The 24,745-nt window shown below is 33.7% G+C and overlaps 1 protein-coding gene across 1 annotated transcript in view; it reads left to right on the forward strand.

Annotated features, from left to right (window-relative positions):
* The window catches only part of CSMD3 (CUB and Sushi multiple domains 3), a 1,491,512-nt gene that overhangs the window by 1,317,006 nt on the left and 149,761 nt on the right, over window positions 1-24,745 (forward strand). The window contains exons 39-42 of the mRNA XM_010863441.1: window positions 12,322-12,440; window positions 13,539-13,608; window positions 19,036-19,152; window positions 23,286-23,495. Of these exons, the coding sequence (XP_010861743.1) occupies window positions 12,322-12,440; window positions 13,539-13,608; window positions 19,036-19,152; window positions 23,286-23,495 (516 nt within the window). The remainder of the gene's footprint in view (window positions 1-12,321; window positions 12,441-13,538; window positions 13,609-19,035; window positions 19,153-23,285; window positions 23,496-24,745) is intronic.

A 24,745-nucleotide genomic window follows, 5' to 3' on the forward strand; every position in this document is an offset into this window, starting at 1 on the left:
TAAAGCTGAAACTCCAGTACTTTGGCCACCTCATGCGAAGAGTTGACTCATTGGAAAAGACTCTGATGCTGCGAGGGATTGGGGGCAAGAGGAGAAGGGGACAACAGAGGATGAGATGGCTGGATGGCATGACTGACTTGATGGATGTGAGTCTGAGTGAACTCCAGGAGTTGGTGATGGACAGGGAGACCTGGCGTGCTGCGATTCATGGGGTTGCAAAGAGTCGGACACAACTGAGCGACTGATCTGATCTGACTGATCTGATCTGATCTGAATCATCCAATAATCAGTCAGTGATCTTTATATTTTATAGTTAACTTATTAGCCTTCTTATCTTTATCCACAAATTCCTTTTGACGTGTAACATAACATATTTGAAGTATAACATAATGGTAGCCAAAATCCTGCCTACCATACTGAAACACTGAGTATAGGCCTAGTCAACAGACTAAGGATGTACTGTAGAAATTTTGAAGAGAATTCAAGAGATTCATGAATAAAAGTTCAGTTTGGGTAAAGTTATTTTTCTGGCAGTAAAAACTGTTAAAAGTTATTGAAGGATTATGTAATCCTTTCTGGAAACTTCTGAATTTAGGAATACACACTTGTCTTCCATGGTGACTTTGAAAGCTGTTTTGCAAAGGATTTAGAAATGGGTTAAATGCCTTCTTGAAGTTATTTATTATCCAGTTAGGATTTAGAGGTTAGACAAACTATGATAATCAATAAAAAACTGACTATAAATTCAGTGTTCTCTTAATACATATTCCAGATGTATAATTCAGAAGAAATATTCTGTAGCAGACAAAAATTATTTAGAACCCCATTTTTACATCTATTCTAATCTTTGATTTCCATAGATGGAAAAACATTTGAATTTGAGTTATAAAATTCTAGAAAACAGAGATTAATATTTCTACCTTTTGATCTTGAAATACTTTTAAAAATCTTTTTCCAGCTTTATTGAGAAATAGTTGACATACATCACTGTTTAAGGTATACAAAAAAGGTGGTTCGATTTATATATGTTGTGAAATGATTAATGCAATAGGTTTAGTTAACGTCTATCATCTCATATATATGCAGTAAAAGAAAAAAAAAGGAAAAAAAGCATTTCTCCTTGTAAAGAGAACATTTAAGATCTACTCTCTTAACAAACATGTATCATAGAAAAGTGTTAACTATAGCCATCGTGTAGTAGTTTATACCCCTAATTACATTACACTCATTTATCTTTTTACTGGAAAGTTATACCTTTTGACTACCTTCATGAATATGTTTATTAGTATTACAAACTGTACTCTCTTAGAGGTTGTAGTTCCACAAATCAGGGTAAATCTTCTAAGTTACACACAAAGTGAGATAATAAATATAAATTTGGAAATATTCTCAATAACATTTTTCTGAGCTGTTGATATATTCTATTAATTTTATGCTATTAAATTACCTGATATATAATGAGATAACCGATATTAATGAAAAGACTTTTTAAAAGTCAGTTTTTCTGTCTGTTAATAACTAAAGAAATTGGACATTGAAGAGAAAGAAGGTAGGCGGAAGACATGTTTGCCTAGCAACTTTGGAAGGCCGCAAATATTTATACCAGAGTTCCAGAGTTTAAAGGATACAGTTTTCTCTGCTTAATCGAGATAAGCTGAAAAACACTTATTAAAAGAGTCTGATTTACGTTTTTCTATTTTCTGATATGAGTGATCATAATTTGACATGAAGATGCATCATTATTTGTATTGGAAATTGTACTGGTGTTCTGGTTAATAGTCATGTGTACTAGTGTAGTTAGGTGTGCTAACGTTCTGTTTTAGTAGTCATGTAAATAGAAGTAGCTGCTCTGAGTTAGTATATTTTTTCCAACATTGTTCACATTCTTTCTGTTTCCTGATCCACAAGAGCACTAGAAGGTGGGAATCTATTCATCAGTTTGTGTGTGTGTGTGTGTGTGTGTGTGTGTGTGTGTGTATTTTAAACATATGTGATTCTGGTTATAATTGTATGTCTTGCATAAATGTATTTGTTGCTAGGGAAAATGTTCCTAGTGCGTGGAATGCCATTAATTGTATCAGTGTTGGGTAGGCTTCCACAAAAAGAACCTGTAGTTTCTAGTTGCTCTTGTTACTTGAATTCAGGTCCAGCCTCATCATTTTGAAATGATCATTTGATTGTAACATACATATGCAGTTTTCCTCATACTTCCTATTTGTGGAGGCACACTTTTAAATCCCACTAATGGAAAATCCAGCACCTTCCCTGGTAGCTCAAACAGTAAAGAGTCTGCCTTCAGTGAAGGAGGCCCAGGTTCGATCCCTGGGTTGGGAAGATCCCGTGGTGAAGGAAATGGCAATTATTTAGAAAATTCCGTATTTTTGCCTAAAAAAATCCCATCGACAGAGGACCCTGGCAGGCTACAGTCCATGGGGTCGTGAATAGTCGAACATATCTGAGCCTCTTCACTAGCACCTAATGGAAAATCCTAGAGGGACTGTGAACATTTATAAATCAATGAACAGTTTTTGGTCTTGAACTTATAAAATGAACTTATTTTAAAAAGGGAAACTATATAGTAATTGTGTTTGAAAATTTATGGGTGCTCAAAGATCTCAGGATGTAGTCTCTGAGGAAGACAAAGGTAATGTCACCATAATGAATAATTTTTTCCCTCCTCCCACACCTGAGATCATTCATTATATCTACTACTAATAATTTTGCTGTAAATCTTATAAAAACTCATGTGGCCTGAAAACATCTTTCCATGTTGTGCAATAGTTGGAAGGCTAGTCTGAGTACCCAAATTATAAAAATAGTTGTAAAATAGTCAATGCTAAGGAATGTATTCATTTAAATGTAGTTTATAAATAACAAAAGGTTTCAATTCAACACAATAGTTATTTTATTGCTTTCCTTCCTTGAACAATATGCTTAAGACCTAATGCATTAGGTCTTAAGTTTATTTTTATAACCACAAAAAATGGGCTAGTTAGATAATTGATTATTTGTGAAAAAATAGTGATTTGTGATTAGTGATTTGTGATTTGTGAAAATAGTGATTTGTGAAAAAGGTAATTATATTTTTACCTAAACTAATTGTCTTATTCTACTTCATGTATATCATCTTGTAACTATTAATTTTAGAAACACCTCCTGTCCAAGTTAAATTGTTAATGTTTGTCATTTCTAATTTAAATTGCTATTAACCTAGACTATATTACATGCAAATATGTGTAATTGATCTTTATAAACACGTTTCACTCCTTAAACCTATAAGGCCATTCTAGTTTTGGCATAGTTTACTCTTTTATCCAAATTTATTTCATGATCATCTCATTGATTTTTCATGTCTTTGTGGTATTGATTTAGAGATGGTTCTTAATTAGAGAGTCTCTGAATTCATAAAACATTGTGTTTGTGTAGTTCTAAAGTTTCTCTAGTTATATCTTGAGCTATTGTAGTAACACTGCTCCTAGTCTTCTGGATTTTCTTATAGAAGCTTCTCTTTGTGAGTCAATCACAAAACTGAAGGTCCTTAAGTTTGGGGCTTTATGTAAATCTTTATATGTGTTCTTTATATTACTAGATTATTTATGTGAGATCTATTGGTCTTAAACATAGAGACATGCTTTCATGACAATAAATATATATATATATATCCTTTATCTAGAATCCAAATGTACAACCTAACTTCCATGCTTAAAACCATTCAGTAATGCTAGTAAATGTTTTTTGAGGGCATCCTGTGTTCCTGAAACTATCTAATTCTTATACATGTATTGTTTTCTTTATGCACCAAAATATTCATGTGAAGTTGGTATAATTTTGCATCTATTTTATAGGTGAGGAAACTGAGACATAGAGATTATCTCAGATTTTACCACAAAAAGGCAAGAAACTAGTGGAACCAGAATGCACACAGAGTACATAAGTTTTGTTCTTAATAACTCTGAATTTTACCTCCATTAACCACAGTAGGAAAATACAAACTTCTACATTGATTAAGATTACAAGATTGTTTATATAGTCTATATCCTGTCTCCCTTTTCAGCTTCATTTTTAACTGCCCTTCCCAAAACACTATAATATGTTTTACAAAAAATGCTCCCCTTTTTTCTTCCATAAAAGAAGGAAAAATAACATAAAACATTATCCACTTAACATGCCAAGACAGCATACTCACCTTCCTCTTTATTATTATGAACTGATAAAATATATATATTTTTTAGTACTCACATAGGTTAGTTTCTATGAAATAATTATTTAAATAGAAGACAGCCTTCTTATATTGTGCTTGTTCTGCTACTCTGAAGCCATCTTTTAAAACAACCCCCTCTCTAGCTCCACCCAGAATTTCTTCAGAGCATGGTTGCTTATGTTGCTAATTGATCTTTGCTTTTCCAGCATGTGTGTAACACAGTAAGAACATACAATTGGTACCAGTAATTGCTCATGTAATGAATGAATGGTCCCTACCTGCCAGATTCTATTTATCATTTTACTTATCTTTATTCTTTAGACTAAAATTTTATAGGTAGAATCTATCACTGGGGTTTCCCAGGCGGCTCAGTAGTAAAGAATCTGCTTGCCAATGCAGAAGACGCAAGAGACATGGGTTCGATCACTGGGTGGGAAAGAGCCCCTAGAGTAGGAAATGGCAACCCGCTCCAGTATTTCTTGCCTGGAAAATTCTGTGGACAGAAGATTCCTTACAGGCTACAGTCCATGGGGTCACAAAGAGGCAGACATGATTGAGCGACTGAGCATACACACAAACACACATTTATTACTGAGTACTCAGTTTTTCAGAATAATGTTAGGTCAAATGTTAAATAGGTAAACATAAGTAAGAAAAGTTGAGAATCAGGGTAAACATGAGCGAAGCCTGTACCACATATTTCTAAACTTACACTGCTACTCGTCAGTGACTTTTTTAAAAAAAAATTATTTTAATTGGAGGCTAATTACTTTACAATATTGTGGTGCTTTTTGCCATACATTCACATGAATCAGCCATGGGTGTACATGGGTTCCCCATCCTGAACCTCCCTCCGACCTCCCTCCCCATCCCATCCCTCAGGGTCATCCCAGTGCACCAGCCCTGAGCACCCTGTCTCATGCATGGAACCTGGACTGGCGATCTATTTCACATATGATAATATACATGTTTCAATGCTATTCTCTCAAATTGTCCCACTCTTGCCTTCTCCCACAGAGACCAACAGTCTGTTCTTTACATCTGTGTCTCTTTTGCTGTCTCGCATGTAGAGTCATCATTACCATCTTTCTAAATTCCATATATATGCATTAATATACTGTATTGGTGTTTTTCTTTCTAACCTACTTTGCTCTGTATAATAGGTTCCAGTTTCATCCACTTCATTAGAACTGATTTAAATGCATTCTTTTTAATAGCTGAGTAATATTCCATTGTATACCAGAGCTTTCTTATCCATTTGTCTGCCGATGGACATCTAGGTTGCTTCCATGTTCCAGCTATTGTAAACAGTGCTGCAATGAACATTGGGGTACACATGTCTCTTTCAGTTCTGGTTTCCTTGGTGTGTATGCACAGCAGTGGGATTGCTGGGTCATACGGCAGTTCTATTTGCAGTTTTTCAAGGAATCTCCACATTGTTCTCCATAGTGGCTGTATTAGTTTGCATTCCCACCAACAGTGTAAGAGGGTTCCTTTTTCTCTGCACCCTTTCCAGCGTTTATTGTTTGGAGACTTTTTGATCGCAGCCATTCTGACCGGCGTGAGATGGTACCTCATTGTGGTTTTGATTTGCATTTCTCTGATAATGAGTGATGTTGAGCATCTTTTCATGTGTTTGTTAGCCATCTGTATGTCTTCTTTGGAGAAATGTCTGTTTAGTTCTTTGGCCCATTTTTTAATTGGGTTGCTTATTTTTCTGGAATTGAGCTGCAGGAGCTGCCTTTATATTTTTGAGATTAATTCTTTGTCCGTTGCTTCATTTGCTATTATTTTCTCCCATCCTGAAGGCTGTCTTTTCACCTTGCTTATAGTTTCCTTTGTTGTGCAAAAGCTTTTAAGTTTAATTAGATTCCATTTGTTTATTTTTGCTTTTATTTCCATTACTTTGGGGGGTGGGTCAGAGAGGATCCTGCTATGATTTACATCAGAGAATGTTTTGCCTATGTTTTCCTCTAGGAGTTATATAGTTTCTGGTCTTACATTTAGATCTTTAATCCATTTTGAGTTTATTTTTGTGTATGGTGTTAGAAAGTGTTCTAGTTTCATTCTTTACAAGTGGTTGAGTTTTCCCAGCACCACTTGCTTTTGAAGTCGAAATTGTTCTGTCTGAAAAACTTTATTGACAGACATTTACGTTACATTTTGTTATTCAGTCTCTCAGTCATGTCCAACTCTTTGCAACCCCATGGACTGTGGCATGCCAGGCTTCCCTGTCCTTCACTGTCTCCCAGAGTTTGCTCAAATTCATGTCCATTGGGTTGGTGATGCTATCTAACCATCTCCTCCAGTGCGTTCTTCTCCTGCCTTCAATCTTTCCCAGCGCCAAGGTCTTTTCCAGTGAGTCGGTTGTTTACATCAGGTGACCAAAGTATTGGAGTTTCACTTCAGCGTCAGTCCTTCCAATGAATATTTAGGGTTTATTTCCTTTTGGATTGACTAGTTTGATCTCCTTGCTATCCAAGGGACTCTCAAGAGTCTTCTCCAGTACCACAGTTCAAAAACATCCATTCTTTAGCTTTCAGATTTATGGTCCAACTCTCACATCTGTACATGACTAGTGAAAAAACGATAGTTTTAACTGTAAGGACCTTTGTTGACAAAGTAATGTCTCTGCTTTTTAATATGTTGTCTAGGTTTGTCATAGCTTTTTTTCAAAGGAGCATGCATCTTTTAAATTCATGGCTGCAGTCACCATCTGCAGTGATTTTTGAACCCAAGAAAATAATATCTGTCACCACTTCCTCATTTCCCCCTTCTGTTTGTCATGACGTGATGGGACCAGATGCCATGATCTCAGCTTTTTAAATGTTGAGTTTTAAACCAGCTTTTTCTCTCTTCCTCCCTCATTAGGAGGCTCTTTAGTTCCTCTTCACTTCCTGCCATTAGAGTGGGATCATCTGCATATCTGAGGTTGTTGGTATTTCTTCCAACAATCTTGATTCCAGCTTGAGCTTCATCCAGGCGAGCATTTTGCATGATGTACTCTGCATATAAGTTAAATAAATAGAGTTAAAATATACATGTACATGTTACATAATAATATGTGACAAGTTGTGTTTAGTAGATTAGTTAATACAAGGTACATTCTGTTGAAAAAGTCTATATACTTATCATTGCTGATTTCTCCAAGTCCTGCAACTAGTAGCCCAGCTCATATTGAATTCATCCTTTATCACCTTCTACATTATTCTCAAACCATTATCTTATAATGATAAATATTAAATGCCAAGTGATAATTCTAACATATTAAAAAAAATCATTAAATGTGGTATAAACCTAGAAATAATAGTTATTTTGTATCCATTAGAGAAAATTTTTAAATTGAAGACCTGCAGTATTCTTAAAATAAGATCTTCACTATCATTGAATACAAGCACTGGTCCAAAGACATATGATTCAGTTCCTGTTGATTTCTTTTGCATGCATGCTAAGTCACTTCAGTCGTGTCCAATTTTTTGCAGCCCTATGGACTGTAGCCTGCCAGGCTTCTCTGTCCACAGGAGATTCTCCAGGCAAGAATACTGGAGTGGGTTGCCATTCCCTCCTCCAGGGGATCTTCCTGACCCAGGGATCGAACCTGTGTATCTTAAGTCTCCTGCATTTGCAGGAAATAAATCCAGGATTTTTGGTTATTTTCAATAAATTTGTACATGGGTTGTCATGTCAAATTCATAAAGTGTTTTTTTTTTTTTTCCTTTTTATATAACAGTGTTACTGGGAGTCTTAGCAATAATTAAACTTTCTTCTCCCTTTCTCCCTATCTCATTGCATTAAGGATTTATTAAAATCATTATGGAATACTATATATGTATATTTTCAAAATGATCAAATACAAATGCTATGATTTACACCATTTTCTCCTTCAGATTGCTTTGTGAACAAAATTAAAGAATATTTTTGTTTATAAATGAACTTTTAAAATTGAAGGACTGAGGTTTTAATGTTTACAGCCAGGGTAACTGCCCACAGTAATTTAACAGCATATATAATTAATTCTGTGCAACTTTTGATGTGGATTTTCCCTTGTATTCATTTCTGTTTGTTTTTGGCTATAGCACTTAATTCATTGAACCAATTCCCATTAAAAAATTTTACTCAAAGAGCATCTTTGATTGCCAGAGACATAATTTTACAAAATTTATACCCTTAAAGATGAAAATGACTCAATATGTTGATTGGCTAAGCTTAGTTAAGCAGGAGAGAGCTGTTTGAAACATTTTACAAATACCTTTTCTTTGTTGATTCCTGCAAATAACCTCCTGGTATTGTTACTTAGAAAGCAGTGAAAAATAATAAAGAAGACATTTTTAAACTACTGAGTTTAATCACTCAGTTTTGTAAATTAAAAAAATGACTTAAAAATATGAACTGCAGTTTTTTAAGATATTTCTGTTTTATTTTCTTTAGTGCATGTAAAATAATTGAATGCAAAAAAAATGAGAGGGGTTGTTAATATATGACTTCTCTTTCTTATCTAATTACTTCACTAACTTATTTCCTCCCCTGAGACAATCTTATTAAACAGATTAGAGTGTCAAACTCAAACTTTTCTAGGAAAATAGAAGGCAATATGTTTTTATACCCCCAAATTCTCTACTAATTCTCATTTATCTACTAGATTTTATTGTTGTTATTCAGTCGCTCAGTCATGTCTGACTCTTTGCGACTGCAAGGACTGTAGCATGCCAGGCTTCCCTGTCCTTTACTGTCTCCCACAGTTTGCTCAAACTCATGTCCATTGAGTCGATGATGCCCTCCAACCATGTCATCCTTGGTCACCCCCTTCTCCTCCTGCCTTCAGTCTTTCCTGGTATCAGGGAAAAGGAAAGATACGTCCATCTACTAAATAAGTGATGTTAGTATTTGCATTCCATTGTATAACTTTTAGAAATGCAGGAATATATAATAAAGTGCATAAAATCACCAATAATTTCATATCAAGAATCTTAACTACTGCTAATATTTCACATATTTCCTTTTGGTCATTTTTGTCTGTGATTATTTGCATATAAGAATTTTTAACATACAAAATTATTAATGCATAGTCTATAGAGTTTATATCATGTTTTAAGTTAAAACTTTCATAAATATTTTGCTATATGTACATACATTATGGAAAAAATCTCTCTTAAAAATGAGTCTCATTATTTTGTGGCATCACTGTGCAATATTTTCTTTATCCTCCCAGAGGAGAAAATCAACACTTTGGGAAATTAGTAGTTTTTTATGTATATGACCTTGACTAGAGTACTTGATAGAAAGAAAGAGAAATGAACATGTAATGAATTTAGCCTTCTTAGCAAAAATGATCACATAAATTACCTTAATGGTAAAGGATAATAAATGTACTGTTCAGAACATCCAGTATACTACTTTTCCTTGTTCTAAAGTAAACTCCGGGAGTTGGTGAGGCCTGGCATGCTGCAGTCCATAGGGTTGCAAACAGTCAGACATGACTGAGTGACTGAACTGAACTGAAATGAACTGAAAAGGAAAGTGAAACCATATTGACCAGATGTATATGTTTATATCATAACTGTTCTATTTGGTTAATCATTCTTAGAAAGCTTTCTATAAAATCAGATGAGTTTAATGGATAAGACCCATTAGTGGATGTTGAATGAGATGAAAGTAAATGTAACATCATTTTTGTCTTTTCTTGGATTTCAAAAGTTATATGGAAAGTGAGACATTAACTCTTAAAAGGTAGGTCACAATTTAAGGATAACTTAACTTGCCTGGTTCTATAAATTCAAGATTACAAAAGATCAAGAAACATGGAGCTTGACATATGTTTAGAGACCTAGCTAACTGTGGCACCAGCATTGAAATTCTAGTCTATATGACTCAGTCTCCTTTTGGACTACCTCAAGTGCATTCCTAAATGACCAGTTTGCTCCTTGTCTTTACTACCTTACTTTCCAATCTAACCACAACTTTATACAGTCACTGCTTTTATTTAATTTTCTATCCTTTAATTTGTACCTACTCTCACCATTATGTTATTAGATAAAGTTTCTTCCATTTGCAAAGGCAGACATTTGTATTTATTAAGAAATATAATAGAATGCTCTTTCTTTCTCATTCTATTCATTCATCTTTACGAAGAATGTTTATTGAGTGCTTCCTTAAGACTGTGTGATTTAAGCCACCCTTATGGAATTTATATTCTCAGAAGGGGATATTGAATAATTAATTACATAATTATTCATTATTAATTTATGTCAAATGTAACAAAGATGATGGATAGGGTGGTGTTAAGTATGATGGCATCTATCAGAGAGAAATAACGTGGTCAAGGAGTGAAAGAATCTATATGATATTGTCATACTTTTTGTTGTTACTCAGTCACTAAGTCATATCCAACTCTTTGCGACCTCCTGGACCACGGCATGTCAGACTTCCCTGTCCTTCACTATCTTCTGGAGTTGCTTTCCTGAATCGTTGATGCCATCCAACCATCTCATCCTCTGTTGCCCCCTTCTCCTCCTGCCCTAAATCTTTCACAGCATCAGGGTATTTTCCAACAAGTCAGCTCTTCGCATAAGGTGGCCAAAGTATTGTTATTCTTTAGAATTTAGGTTTTAATGCTTTTTAAATAAATTATTATATACAGTGAATATTTATAATGAGTATACACATACGCACATAATGATTTTGGAGTGGTGACTGCTTCCTCTCATCCATTCAGATATGTATTGCATGCATGCTAAGTTGCTTCAGACATATTCAACTCTTTGCAACCCTGTGGACATAGCCCACTAGGCTCCTCTGTCCATGGGTTTCTCTAGGCAAGAATACTGGAGTGTGTAGCCATTTCCTCCTCCAGGGGATCTTCCTGACCCAAGGATTGTACCTGGGTCTCTTACCTCTCCTACATTGGCAGACAGGTTCTTTACCACTAGCTCCACCTGGGAAACCATCAGATATGTATTAGATTAGCTCAAAATGTGAACTATAGAGAAATAGATAACAAACATTGGCTTCTATTGAAGATAAAAAGGTTTTTGATAGTAATATATTCACATGCTTAAAAAATGTTTTGGCAAAAAAAATCAAACAATTTTTGAGCACTTAAATGAATTATTTTATTTTATTTTTTTTAAATGAATAATTTTAGAAATAAGGCCATTTGCAGAAACATGGATTGACCTAGAGATTATCATACTAAGTGAAGTAAGTCAGAAAAAGACAAATACTGGATGGCACCACTTATATGTAAAACCTAAAATATGACACAGATGAACTAATCTATGAAACAGACTCAGACGTGGATAACAGACTTGTAGTTTCCAAGAGACAGGGAGGGTAGGATGGACAGAGTAGCAATTTGAGGTTTGTAGATGTAAACTATTTTATAAAAAATGGATAAACAATAGATCCTGATGTATAGCACAGAGAACTGTCTTTAATATCCTGTGATAAACCATATTGGAACATAATATAAAAAAGTACATATATATATAAATATATATATTATATATATAATAGCTGAGTCACTTTGCTATACAGCATAAATTAACACATTGTAAGTGAAATATACTTCAATAAAAAATGCTAAACTAAATGAAACATTTTAGAAAAACATTTTACTTTTAGTATGCTTTTATTTTTTATATTGGGAAATAAGTTGTTAATGTAAAAATAATGGAAGTGTTTTGAATTATCATCTCCATTTCATAAAAAGCTACTAAGTGATATGAACAAAATAGCAAATATTTTTTAGTCATTTTACTTAGAATGTTTTAGAAATATAATTCCATTTTATTATCACAGTAAATTATTATTTTTATTTAGTGAGTTTCTTTTTAGGAATTTTTACTTGTATCACAGAAGAAGTTTAGGCTGAGAATTAAAGAAGAGTTTAGGTATAATCACACAGCTAATTAATGGTTGGTGCCATGAAAATTCAAATAGTTCTATGGTGTAGTTCCAAAATACATTGCTGTAACCATGTACAGTTAAATCTTATTCACAGAATATCCTTATGTCTCAGTGTAAATCTAGTTTTAATGACATCAATATTCAATTTTGGTAATTTAGGCATGATTTAAGCATTCATCATTTGAAAGTTACATTTTACTGCTAATTATTCTTAGCTATTGGTTTGGATTCCTGTCCTGAACCACAGACTCCTAGCAGTGGGATTAAAATTGGAGACAGATACATGGTTGGTGATGTAGTATCCTTTCAGTGTGATCAAGGCTATTCTCTTCAGGTAGGTCTATTTTAAAATTTTAGCTTTGAATTTCATTACCCTTTCAGAATATTTTAACAAATTAATGATTAATAATACAGAAGTTATAAAACAATACTGATCTCAGGCTGCATAATTTAACATTATTAAATCAAAAGGTATTCAATTTGTCAATGAAGTATTTGTGAGAGAAATTGCTGGAATGAACTAAATTGTTTTGTTTGCAAGTAATCAAAGATGATTTTGGAATCAAAATGAATGTTTCCTTTTATCTCTGTACACATAAGATATAAAAATTAAACTCCTAGATTTTCAGAATTTGCAAATAAAAATGAAAGTGCTACTTAAAGCATTAAATAAAACTTCCATGATAATAAATTCCCCAGATTCATTAACAAAATGACTACAAATAAGTTTTGCTAAAATTATGGAGTTACAGTGTAAATTCTCAATTTATGTATTTATATTAATAATCTTTCGCAAGTTTTTTAAAGGGTCTGAATTTATGGCCTCATAAAAATCTCCCTAAAGCATAGACCTATTAAGAAATTAAGGGAAAAAAAATGAGACAGAAACTATTTCACATGTTAAATCAATAAATTCCTTAGAGGAAATAAAATTTAAAATGAATGATTTATAGTCTTTAAACTTTTATTCCTAATTATTAGTCTCAGTAGAACATTAAGTTTTTCTAGACTCTATATAAATTTAATATACCTTAGTTGACTTTTCATATTTTTATAAAATAATTTTATAATCATTTTGTATCTATCCCACCTTGAATATTACAGCACTTTATTATAAACCACTATGTATATGGCTATTTCCCTTGTGTAATTATTGCAGTACCTTAGTAGAACATGTTTTGGTGGAACAATGTTAAAACCACAATTTTAATGTGATATAGAGTCTTAATTTTTCTAGCAAAATCTTGTTATTTTTTTACATTTTAACACAAGTGTATATAATTACCTTCCTTGTTTTAAGTCACACTAAGATTTTCAATAGTATTAAAAATATTACAATGCAATATATTGTTTTCATAAGTATCATTCACTATCTGTGTGATATTTAGACTTTTAAAAATGTGTACTGACCTGTACTGTCTTGTTTATATAGGGCCATTCTCATATTACATGTATGCCTGGACCTGTAAGAAGATGGAATTATCCAATCCCAATTTGTTTGGGTGAGTTAAAGAACTATAAATTATTGATTAGATATTTTAAAGATAAACCTTGTATATGTTGTTTTTCAAACATAAAGTTTGACTTTTGCAGGTTTTATGAAAATTATATTCCCAGATAAATGTTTCCATTTTTTTTTTTTTTAATTTTAAAGTTTTACATTTTTTTGTCCCAACGTAATTATCAATGTATGGCTTAACACTACAAATTGAGAAACGGTATTAGGTTTTCTGATTCCCAGAGAGTTTTCTCAGTATAATGTTGTAGAATTACTCACACTCATAGATCAGGAAAACAAGTAAATATTCTATTGCTTACTCTTGAGCCAAAATAGGTAAGAAAACTAGAGTCTACCAAAGGGAGCATGACACCCAATGAGATGTATGATGTATCAAAAGAACACTTGAGACTTTGAAATTTGAGCCCAAATATTTACCCTAATTTAATGCAGCTTCCAGTTATTTCTATCCACCTTAATTCTTTTCATTTTTAAAATTCTGGTGTCTGTGTGCCACCATTAATATGCTGGGCTCTATAGAGTATGAAATCACTGCAGATGGTGACTGCAGCCATGAAATTAAAAGACGCTTACTCCTTGGAAGGAAAGTTACGACCAACCTAGATAGCATATTCAAAAGCAGAGATATTACTTTGCCAACAAAGGTTCGTCTAGTCAAGGCTATGGTTTTTCCTGTGGTCATGTATGGATGTGAGAGTTGGACTGTGAAGAAAGCTGAGCACCGAAGAATTGATGCTTTTGAACTATGGTGTTGGAGAAGCCTCTTGAGAGTCCCTTGGACTGCAAGGGGATCCAACCAGTCCGTTCTGAAGGAGATCAGCCCTGGGATTTCTTTGGAAGGAATGATGCTAAAGCTGAAACTCCAGTACTTTGGCCACCTCATGTGAAGAGTTGACTCATTGGAAAAGACTCTGATGCTGGGAGGGATTGGGGGCAGGAGGAGAAGGGGACGACAGAGGATGAGATGGCTGGATGGCATGACTGACTCGATGGATGTGAGTCTGGGTAAACTCCGGGAGTTGGTGATGGATAGGGAGGCCTGGCGTGCTGTGATTCATGGGGTCGCAGAGTCAGACACGACTGAGTGACTGAACTGAACTGAACTGATAGAGTATGAAAAGAAAGTGTGAGTTATGATCTCCATCATTAAAACATTTGTTTACCATTTAGAGTTGTATGAAATTAAATAGGAGAGTGATTTAGTGTTTAGTGCCATTGACTACCTGATGGAATTAAGAAAGATGAGAATGGTGTTGACTGAAGCCATTGGGAAATATAGGCAGTCAATAAAATTTACAAAAGGTATTGAATGGCAGATGTAATTAAATGAATGAATAAGATTACCCTTTCTGAGTAGGAAAAAAATAAAAGAATTGGTGTGACCTAAATACCTACCAATTTACAGTGAACAAACCTGTAATGTGTTAGTTTCCTTGGGCTAGTGTAACAAAATGCTATGGATTAAATGACTTCAACGACAGATGTTTATTTTGTCACATTTCTAGAAGCTAGAAGTTCAAGGTCAAGGTGGTGGCAGGGATGTATTTTTGGAGTACTTCTTTCCTTGACTTGTGGAAGATGATCTTCTCCCTACATCTTGACATGGCCTTTTCACTGTGAGGGAGCTCCCCGATAGTACACCAGTACTATTAGATTAGAGCTCCCTACCCTCATGACTTTATTTAACTTTAACTATCTCCTTAAAAGAGATATCACTTATCTCCAAATGCAGTCACATTTGGGAATTAGGGCTTTAACATGTGAATATTAAGAGGACACAATTCAGTCTGTGATGCCTATGTGCCATATGCACAATTTTTGTTAGAGAGTACTGGAAATTAATGTTTGAGTAAAGATGTCTTTTATTGACAAACAATATTAAAAGCATTCAGACTTTAGATTGGATGACAATTTTGGAAGGATTTATTTCTTTAGGTATTATAAATAATTTATGCATATAATACCAATTACAAATTGCACATATACATATAGTAATTATTATAAAAATTATATATACAGATAACGTCATTTATGTAAATGTTATGAATATGTGGTATGTATATATCCAATTAAGTATAAAATTGAGATGATAAAGATTAAAATAATATATATATATTGCTGATGTGAAAGCAGAGAGTTTCGGTCTTTTATTCATTACTGTTCTTTACTGCCAAGAACAGTTAGTATCTTAAGTACATATCCGATAAATATAGTTTAGTGAACAAATTAAAGTTTTACATTATAGTATGTATAGTTTTTATGATATCTTTCTTGACATTCACTTAGAAACATTTTCTCCATCATATCATGTTTCCAAAAATTTTATTTTTTAAATGGCTTTATAGCACATAGCATAGTCTAATTTGTATAGTTATTCTCTTTTGTTAGCTTAGTTTTTTGTCTTTTTGATATAGTTTTACACACCTTTGGTTCATATTTACACATTTATACACATTTCTTTTAAAGTGTTCTTCACATGCCTTTTGCAGATATCTTATTCTTTACTTAGGATCTTACAGTAGACTAATTTTGTTATTGAATAACTATTTAAAAATTCTATAAATATCATCAAATTGCTTTAGAAAGTTGTATCAATTTGAATATCACTCAGTTATGATATGGTAATTTCCATTTTGCTGTATTAGTAGCTTCGGTTATTACTCTTAACAAATTGCTTAGTTTTTAGGTAACTATTGTGTTTTGATTAAATCTATATTCCATTGAATATTGTTAACAAGGGAAATATCAGATAGAAGTGATATTTCAATAAAATTAAACTAGAAATTCTGTATTTATATAGGCTAAATTTGTCTGAAACTGTATTAAATACTGATCATATTTTGATGTGCAATGTATCTATATTTGAATTTCAGCTAAGGTGCAATAGCTTTGCATGGCAAGTATATTATTCTGTTTGCTTATCTGTTGTATGGAATAGTAATAAGCCCATTATGAGAACAAAATGAGAGAACGCATTAAAGTATTTAACTCAAACCTGAAATACAGAGGGTGTCCACAGTGGTATTATAATGAAAAATGTGCAACAACTTAAGGGTCCAATAATGGGGAAAGGGGAAGTGAACATTGTAATGGAATATTTAATAACATGAACAAAGTTTATAATATGTAGTCAAATATAAAAAGGCTTAAAGTGATTCTCAGCATGATCCTGTTTTCTTTATATATGTAGTGTATAAACACACATGCATGAATGTACGCTTTTCTGCAGAGAAATAAAGAATTATAAAGGTAGACCGGTTATCTATGGGGAGTGGAATTCCAGAGCACTGTTATTTATTTTCTACTCAATTTTTATATTTTATAAATTTTGGACAGTAAACTTATACTACATTTGACAAATGTTAGAATTGATATCATGGCCATATTTTAAGGAGAAACTGAAGGCAAGAGGCTGATTCAGAGAATGCCTTAAAACTGTAGTCATCAGGTCTCAACGTTACAATCTCATAAACTGAAAAATAAACAGTCTGCCAGATATTGTGGTAGAAGGAAGGAAAAATCACTTGAGATTTCTTTGGAATAGAGACAAATCTGAAGGAAAAATCAAAGATAATTTTATCTTGGAGGACTGTGCTGTGGTTGTGTCCTTAAGAAAAAAGCGTATAATAGGGCTCAAGAGTCTCCTGTGAAACGACTGGTGAAGCACAGCGCTGTCATTAAGGCCTGGGTGTGCGTGAGCTGGCAGAGTCACTGAGAAAATAGGCAGGGGCATGGACCTGAAGGCAGATGCAGTGTTTGTATTCTTGTTTTCATGGTTTGTTGCTATTTTTCTTTCTCTTTCACTATGTTTTCTTTTATTCTTTCCTTCTCCCTTCTCTGATTTTGAGATTTACACTCTAGCAATGTGGGCAGTGCAGAGGACAGGATTTTGAGATCATTTCTAAAAAGATGGAAAGTAGCAGAATTAGAGGGACAGGGAGTACCTCAAACACTTGAGATTGTGAAGGCAAGAAAGCAAAAGAGAGTCCTTGTGTTCTTTCACTTAAAATTCAGAATAAAGCAAAACAAATATACAATTGCATTCTTTCCAGGAACTTTAAAAGTACTTTTGATTGGCCAAAATATTTTCTCTATAATTCCCAATTATTGATTGTGTAATATATATATGTGGATAATCAAATTTTAGGAAAAATAATTGGTGAATATTAATGGTTTATATATGTTGAAAACTGCTCTGGTTTAAAGATGGATGAGCTGAGATTTGAGAAGAATGGAAAATATACAGGTGTATTACACAATGATAATTACAACTTTTAAAGAAAGATTGATATGCAGATTAACTACAAGGTTATATATATCCCCTTAGTAAAATCTGCTTGATACATAATTTATTCAGCTCACATAGCTAAAGATAGCTATCAAACTAGCTGCTGATATCACATAGAACATTGATAAACTTTCTACTGAATTTGCCTCTTTGATCTATAAGCTGAAGTTTGAATATCTATCTGTTGCTGTTCATAATAATAAATGAATGAAGTTGCAGGTACTTGTACAGGTAATTTTCTAACCTGATGTGCAGTCATGAAACCTGATTCTTCAACCAACAACTGAGATGTGTATTTTAGTCCTTCTGTGACAAAAGGATAAAAATATACACTAAGAGGAAAGAATTAGCTTCTATACTGCAGTTCTATTATTACATGTTAAATAATTCTATATAATCATGTAAAATTAAAACTTGGGTAATTATCTGTTCTTATAGTTTATGGTTAGCTCATCTATAATAAATCAGTATAATAGGGACTCTAAAAAAGTATAAATTTATCCCCAAATTCTCAAATATGGGGGCATCTTTTTACTTATGTTATACTCCCTATTTTTGTCTAGATTCTTTTAGGATAAAGTGAGGCCATATCTTACAGTCTGTGCATCCCTTGCATATTATCAGTAGAAAACAGTATTTTACTTAAAAACCTTTAGCCTCCTCACAAAAAGAAGAAAAGAGGAAGATTGGGAAATGAAACTCTCCTCACTATAATACTTAGAATGAGTGTTGGTGGCTTGATTTTATTCTAAATTGTATCATCTTTTGAATGAATCAAAACATTTCTAGATGTACTTTGGATCAGAAATGTTCTGCTCACTATGGAAAAGGATCTGTGCTTCTTGTTGAATTGTATTCACTGCACATGAACTACTCTTCTCTGTTCAGTAATTGATTTAGCTTGTATTTACAGCTGAGGAAGGAAATACATTATCCTTTTTTGTATTTTACAAAGTGCCTTCTCGATTATATTTGAATACTGGTACGTGGTGAATTAGATTGAAAATATTCAAATTTGTATCAGTTTTAACTTAGAGACTTGATTCATACTCGAAATGATTTCAGTCTGTTTTCAATGCAATAAAGTACTTTGGCTTAAGTGGGACCTCAATTCTCTTGCAGCTCAGTGTGGTGGTGCAATGTCAGATTTCAGTGGTGTGATCCTCAGCCCTGGGTTTCCTGGAAACTACCCCAGCAGTTTAGATTGCACGTGGACAATAAAGCTGCCCATAGGTTTTGGTACGTATATTAAAAACACATGAAAGAGTTTTTTATATTATTAATTCATCCTTTAAAAAATATCAAAGTGTGGTAAGAGCTTAATGAAATATTCACAAATTATAGTTTACTTTGTTATTACATGTGCTTGACTTGGAGTTCTTGGATAATTGAGAGAATATGGACATTTTTAAATTTTATAGGTAGTTGATAAATAGAAAACCATGATATTTTCCAGACAATATGTATGAATATAGGCTGACTTAGATGTGTGTAGTAGTGATAAATGCAACATGATTTTCATGTATTTTGTTTTTGTAACTCTCTTCTGCTTACCATGCGGGAGACCTGGGTTTGAGCCCTAGGTTGGGAAGATCCCCTGGAGAAGGAAATGGCAATCCACTCCAGTACTATTGCCTGGAAAATCCCAGGGACAGAGGAGCCTGGTAGGCTACCGTCTATGGGGTCGCAAAGAGTCGGACACGACTGAGCAACTTCACTTTCACTTTCTGCTTAATGTAGCCAAGTAGTTCATAGAAAAATTATTTTCTGGTAATATATTGAATCTAATATTCATTATAAATAAATAAGTTTTGTACATTTTAAAAGTAGTACAGATTTTCTACTGTAAGATTTAAATACCCATGCTGATGTAATCGGAGAAGGCAATGGCACCCCACTCCAGTACTCTTGCCTAGAAAAACCCGTGAATGGAGGAGCCTGGTGGGCCACAGTCCATGGGGTCGCGAAGCGTCGAACACGACTGAGCGACTTGACTTTCACTTTTCACTTTCATGCACTGGAGAAGGAAATGGCAACCCACTCTAGTGTTCTTGCCTGGAGAATCCTAGGGACGGGGGAGCCTGGTGGGCTGCCGTCTATGGGGTCGCACAGAGTCAGACACGACTGAAGCGACTTAGCAGCAGCGGCAGCAGCTGATGTAATAAGACCTTTCTAATTCTAATAATATAATTCCCAGTGTTCATATATTTAGCATTAAATATATATAATACATTGAATAATAAATTATTTTCCTCGTGTCACTAACATTTTCTCTTGCAGCTACTTCATATCCCACTAGTCTATAAATGCATAAATAGTGTTAGATTGGGGATAGATTTATTCATTAAATCACAGAAGAATAACATATAGATATTCCTTGAAATACAAACCTAGTATATTTAGAGTTAAGATATTCTGTATTATCTCACTTATTGAGAGTGAAAGTGAAAGTTGCTCAGTCGTGTCAGATTCTTTGTGACCCTGTGGACTATACAAACCTTGGAATTCTCCAGGCCAGAATACTGGAGTGGGTAACCTTTCCCTTCTCCAGAAGATCTTCTCAACCCAGGGATCAAGCCCAGGTCTCCCGCATTGCAGGCGGATTCTTTACCAGCTGAGCCACAAGGGAAGCCCAAGAATGCTGGAGTGGGTAGCCTATCTATTCACCAGCGGATCTTCCCAACCTAGGAATAGAACCGGGGTCTCCTGCATTGCAGGCAGATTCTTTACCAACTGAGCTATCACAGAAGCCCAACTCACTTATTAGATGCCTCATTTACCCAATGGTTTTCCAGGTCGTGCTGGTGGTAAGGAACCTGTCTGCCCATGCTGGAGATGTAAGAGGTGTGGGTTCGATCCCTGGGTTGGAAAGATCCCCTCGAGGAGGGCATGACAACCCACTCCAGTATTGTTGGCTGGAGAATCCCATGCACAGAGGAGTCAGATGGACTATGGTCCATAGAGTCGCTGAAGCAAGTTAACTGCATGCATGCATTTACCCAAAAGCGTCAATAGCCTCAGAATTGTAATTCATTAAGAATGTTTTATGTAAATTAATAGAAACTCATAGTTTTGGAATTCTATACTTATGTACATATCATACTCCAGGTATTTTGCTAAGTGCTAGGGATAAATGCATGGTAAAACAGACTGCACTTTTCCCCAGTTGAGTTACAGTCATGATGAGGAGACAGATAGTCAAATATGCAATTGCAGTGAAGTAAATTAAAGAGTACAGGATTAAGCTTAGTACAGATATCCAACCTAGTCCAGGAAATGCAAAAAAGGTTTGCCAGAGGAAGTGATGCCTGAATTGTGGCTTTAAATATAAGTAAGCCCAGAAAAGAGGGTCAGGCTGTGAGGAACACAAAAGAAATTGTAGGTAAACAGAATGACATATGGAAAAATGCAGATAACAAAGCTAAAGAAATTCAACAAACTTGAGCACTATGTGACTGGTTTGAAGTTTGGGGAGAATAGTAGGTCACTGAGAGAAGAATGCTGGGGAACTTTCTAAGGATAATTATTTTAGCTCCAACATAGGAACACCCTTTAACTTGAAGTCATAGCCAAATTCTATGCCTTTTGATTGAAAGTGAATAGATGAATAATAGATTTGAAACAATATGTTTATTCTTATGTCTTTTACTAGCTACTTAAGAGGGCTCATCCCATGTTGCTTATGGAGATAAGTGAATTATTTTAAAATAAATTAGTATATATATTTGCAGTAGTGTCATATCATCATAGTTCTTGTTAATGCTTTGTTTATTTTAAAAATTAAGTTTATTAAAACTTAAAAACTATATGCATCTCTTTCTCTGTTTTAGAAATAGAAACAGGAGACTGTTTCTGATTTGATTACATTTAAGTTTTCCCACTGTTTTCTTTGATATTGGTTACCTCAAATATTGGTTCTAGTGTATTTGACAAATAATTTATAAGCATTAAAAGAAAATTGAATACATATAAAGTTAAAGAAATATTTTTTCTCACATCTATGCAAATATTGTTGATAATATAATGTGTGAAAAGATTGGGGAAATTTTTAGAAAAATATGTACTTCTTGTAGCTTCACATATTAAGATAATCATGTTAAAACTTCTAAGATTTTCTGTTTATCCAGGAATGTATATAATATTTTAAAGCATATTTTCAGTATTTCCCAAATTTATTTGTTCATATAATTCTTTTTCCATGTATCAGGATTTGCATGTAACTGTTTCCAGGAACAAAATATGACTTGACTTGAAAACCTCACTAGTTATTAAGAGCAACAGCTCAAGAGCCAGAGTATCTGAGTTGTAATTTCAGCTCTTTTAGGATATTGTGTAAGCTTAGTATAATGTTGAGCTTCCCTGTGCCTCAGTCTCCTCATTCTCACAAGTAACCATGAGCATGGAATGTTAGCATATAAAAAACTTAAAATAGTGCCTAGTGAAAGGAAAACACAAAAAATGTCAGATTTTATTACTAACAAGTTGAAGAATGGTAGTTGTGAAAACAAAACATAAAATTCAATAAAAATTGAATATTAATTGAATTAGGTGGACATTCCTCTTTAAGGTCACCAACTCAGTGGACATGAGTTTGAGCAAACTCTGGAAGATGGTGAAGGACAGGGAAGCCTGGCACGCTGCCATCCATGGGGCCACAGAGTCCAACATGACTGAGTGACTGAACAACAACCTCAATGCGACTTTTATTTTTTCTACCCCAGAGGCATTTCACTGTCCCATATTTTAGTTATGTTTATAAAGAAATTATTTTGTAATGTAGCAAATAACAATGACCCCTAGATTTTATCACAAATATTATATAACATTTGGCATTATCTTCTGACAAGAAAATATTAAAACAGAATACTGAAAATTATATGCCTCAAAATGATATTTTGGAGAAGTTGATTTATCCCCTGTATGTGACTAATTTCTAACACAGTCGTGAAATCTGATTATGTTAATATATAAAACTTTGCAATCGTATTTTGCCCTCAAATTGGCCTTTTACAAAATAAAAATTATTGAGTGGCTTTTCGTCTTTAAGAGTTGATTGATCTAATTTTAAATGGTATTAAATAGCAAGAAAGCTACTTTCTTAATTAGTTTTGTTATGGTGACATTGTAGTAAAATGAGATGTTTCCCATGTGACAAATTATGGCATTTGAGAGCAGTATTCTATTTGAACTATAGCAAAGCTAATTGTTCTGAGCAGACAACAAACCCATGGCCCAGATCTTGACAGTATGCCTCTCAACCTAAATGCAAATATATCTTAAGAACATTAATGTGAATGTGTGTGTTTGTGTATATGCATGCACTTAATTTGGTAAAAAAATAAAGTAGCATAATGTTTGTTTTTCTTCCTTAGGTGTCCATCTGCAGTTTGTAAATTTTTCTACAGAAACCATACATGATTATTTGGAAGTAAGAAGTGGATCCTCAGAAACTAGTACTGTTATTGGGCGACTTAGTGGTCCTCAAATACCATCTTCCCTGTTTAGCACAACCCATGAAACCAGCTTGTATTTTCACAGTGACTATTCACAAAACAAACAAGGCTTTCACATTGTATACCAAGGTGAGTGGAATAATACAAAATGAGAAATTATTTAGCCTATAGACAGCTATTAGCAATCTAACTCTTAAGTATTTTCTATGTTGTGTTTTAGAAAGAAAAAAGGAGCCCTACCAAGGCAAGCTTCAGTTAGGAAGAGTTTTAAATAATGCAATTTTCAGGCAACCAAATGTGGGAAAATTATGTCTTTTTGACGCCTTACTAATTCTAACCATGAAAAAAGTATTTAATTCATTTTAATACACAATCAAATAAAACAAATCAAAGCCAGGCAGTCAGACAGGACATGGGGAAATGTAAGATTGAGTCTTTGCTTTCATATCAAAATGAGTATATTGAAAAGATATTTTGTGGTGCTCATCTACTATATGTAAAGTTATTCTCACTTTATAATGAAAGAATAACATAACATTCATTGATATCACTCTACTGCTTTGAGAATATGAAATAAATAAATACTTTGTCAATCATATTATATTAGGCCTATTTCCAATATAAGTCTGCTGCATGACCTTGAGCATGAATTTCATCCCTTTAGAATATAAAGCTTAGACTCTGGAAGACCTAGGCTTAAATGTAGATTCTCTATGTTCAGTCTTAAGTGATATAGGGCATGAGTTCATTTTTTCATTTTCATGATAGAATTAATAAGAGTACCTCTCAGATAAGTTGTTTTGAACTTTGTGATGAGATGATTATAAAATATTTACCATGTTGTATATCATTAGTAATTATTTAGTGTAGTTTTTGCTTTGGTGTTTTCTGTTTTTGCTTTTCACTGTCACTTCATATCTTAAAAGTCTGAGATTTAAAAGTAAATGTTTAAGTTATAATATTTATTCAAACAATGCAGTTCCAGTGATTATAATATTCAATCAAAAGTAACAAACTTTAATTACATCACTGCCTTAATTATTAAAGGATTTAATGATCATGTGATTTTTAAAAAATTTAATTCAAGTTTTTCCTGATTTCTAGTTGACTCACAAGTAGGTGATACTTTTGGACATGAGCTCCACCAGAGCAGAGATCTTTGTGTTGTTCATTGATGTGTCTCAAGTAACTACAAGAGTAAGAGCACAATAAATATTTGCTGAATAGAAGTATATACCTAAAAAAAAATTTAAGAGTAGTTAGATTTTGACTGTGTGGATCACATAAACTGTGGAAAATTCTGAAAGAGATGAGAATACCAGACCACCTGACCTGCCCCTTGAGAAACCTGTATGCAGGTCAGGAAGCAACAGTTAGAA

This window comes from Bison bison, unplaced genomic scaffold (genome assembly GCF_000754665.1).
Source record: "Bison bison bison isolate TAMUID 2011002044 unplaced genomic scaffold, Bison_UMD1.0 scf7180017864491, whole genome shotgun sequence".
NCBI lineage: Eukaryota > Metazoa > Chordata > Mammalia > Artiodactyla > Bovidae > Bison > Bison bison.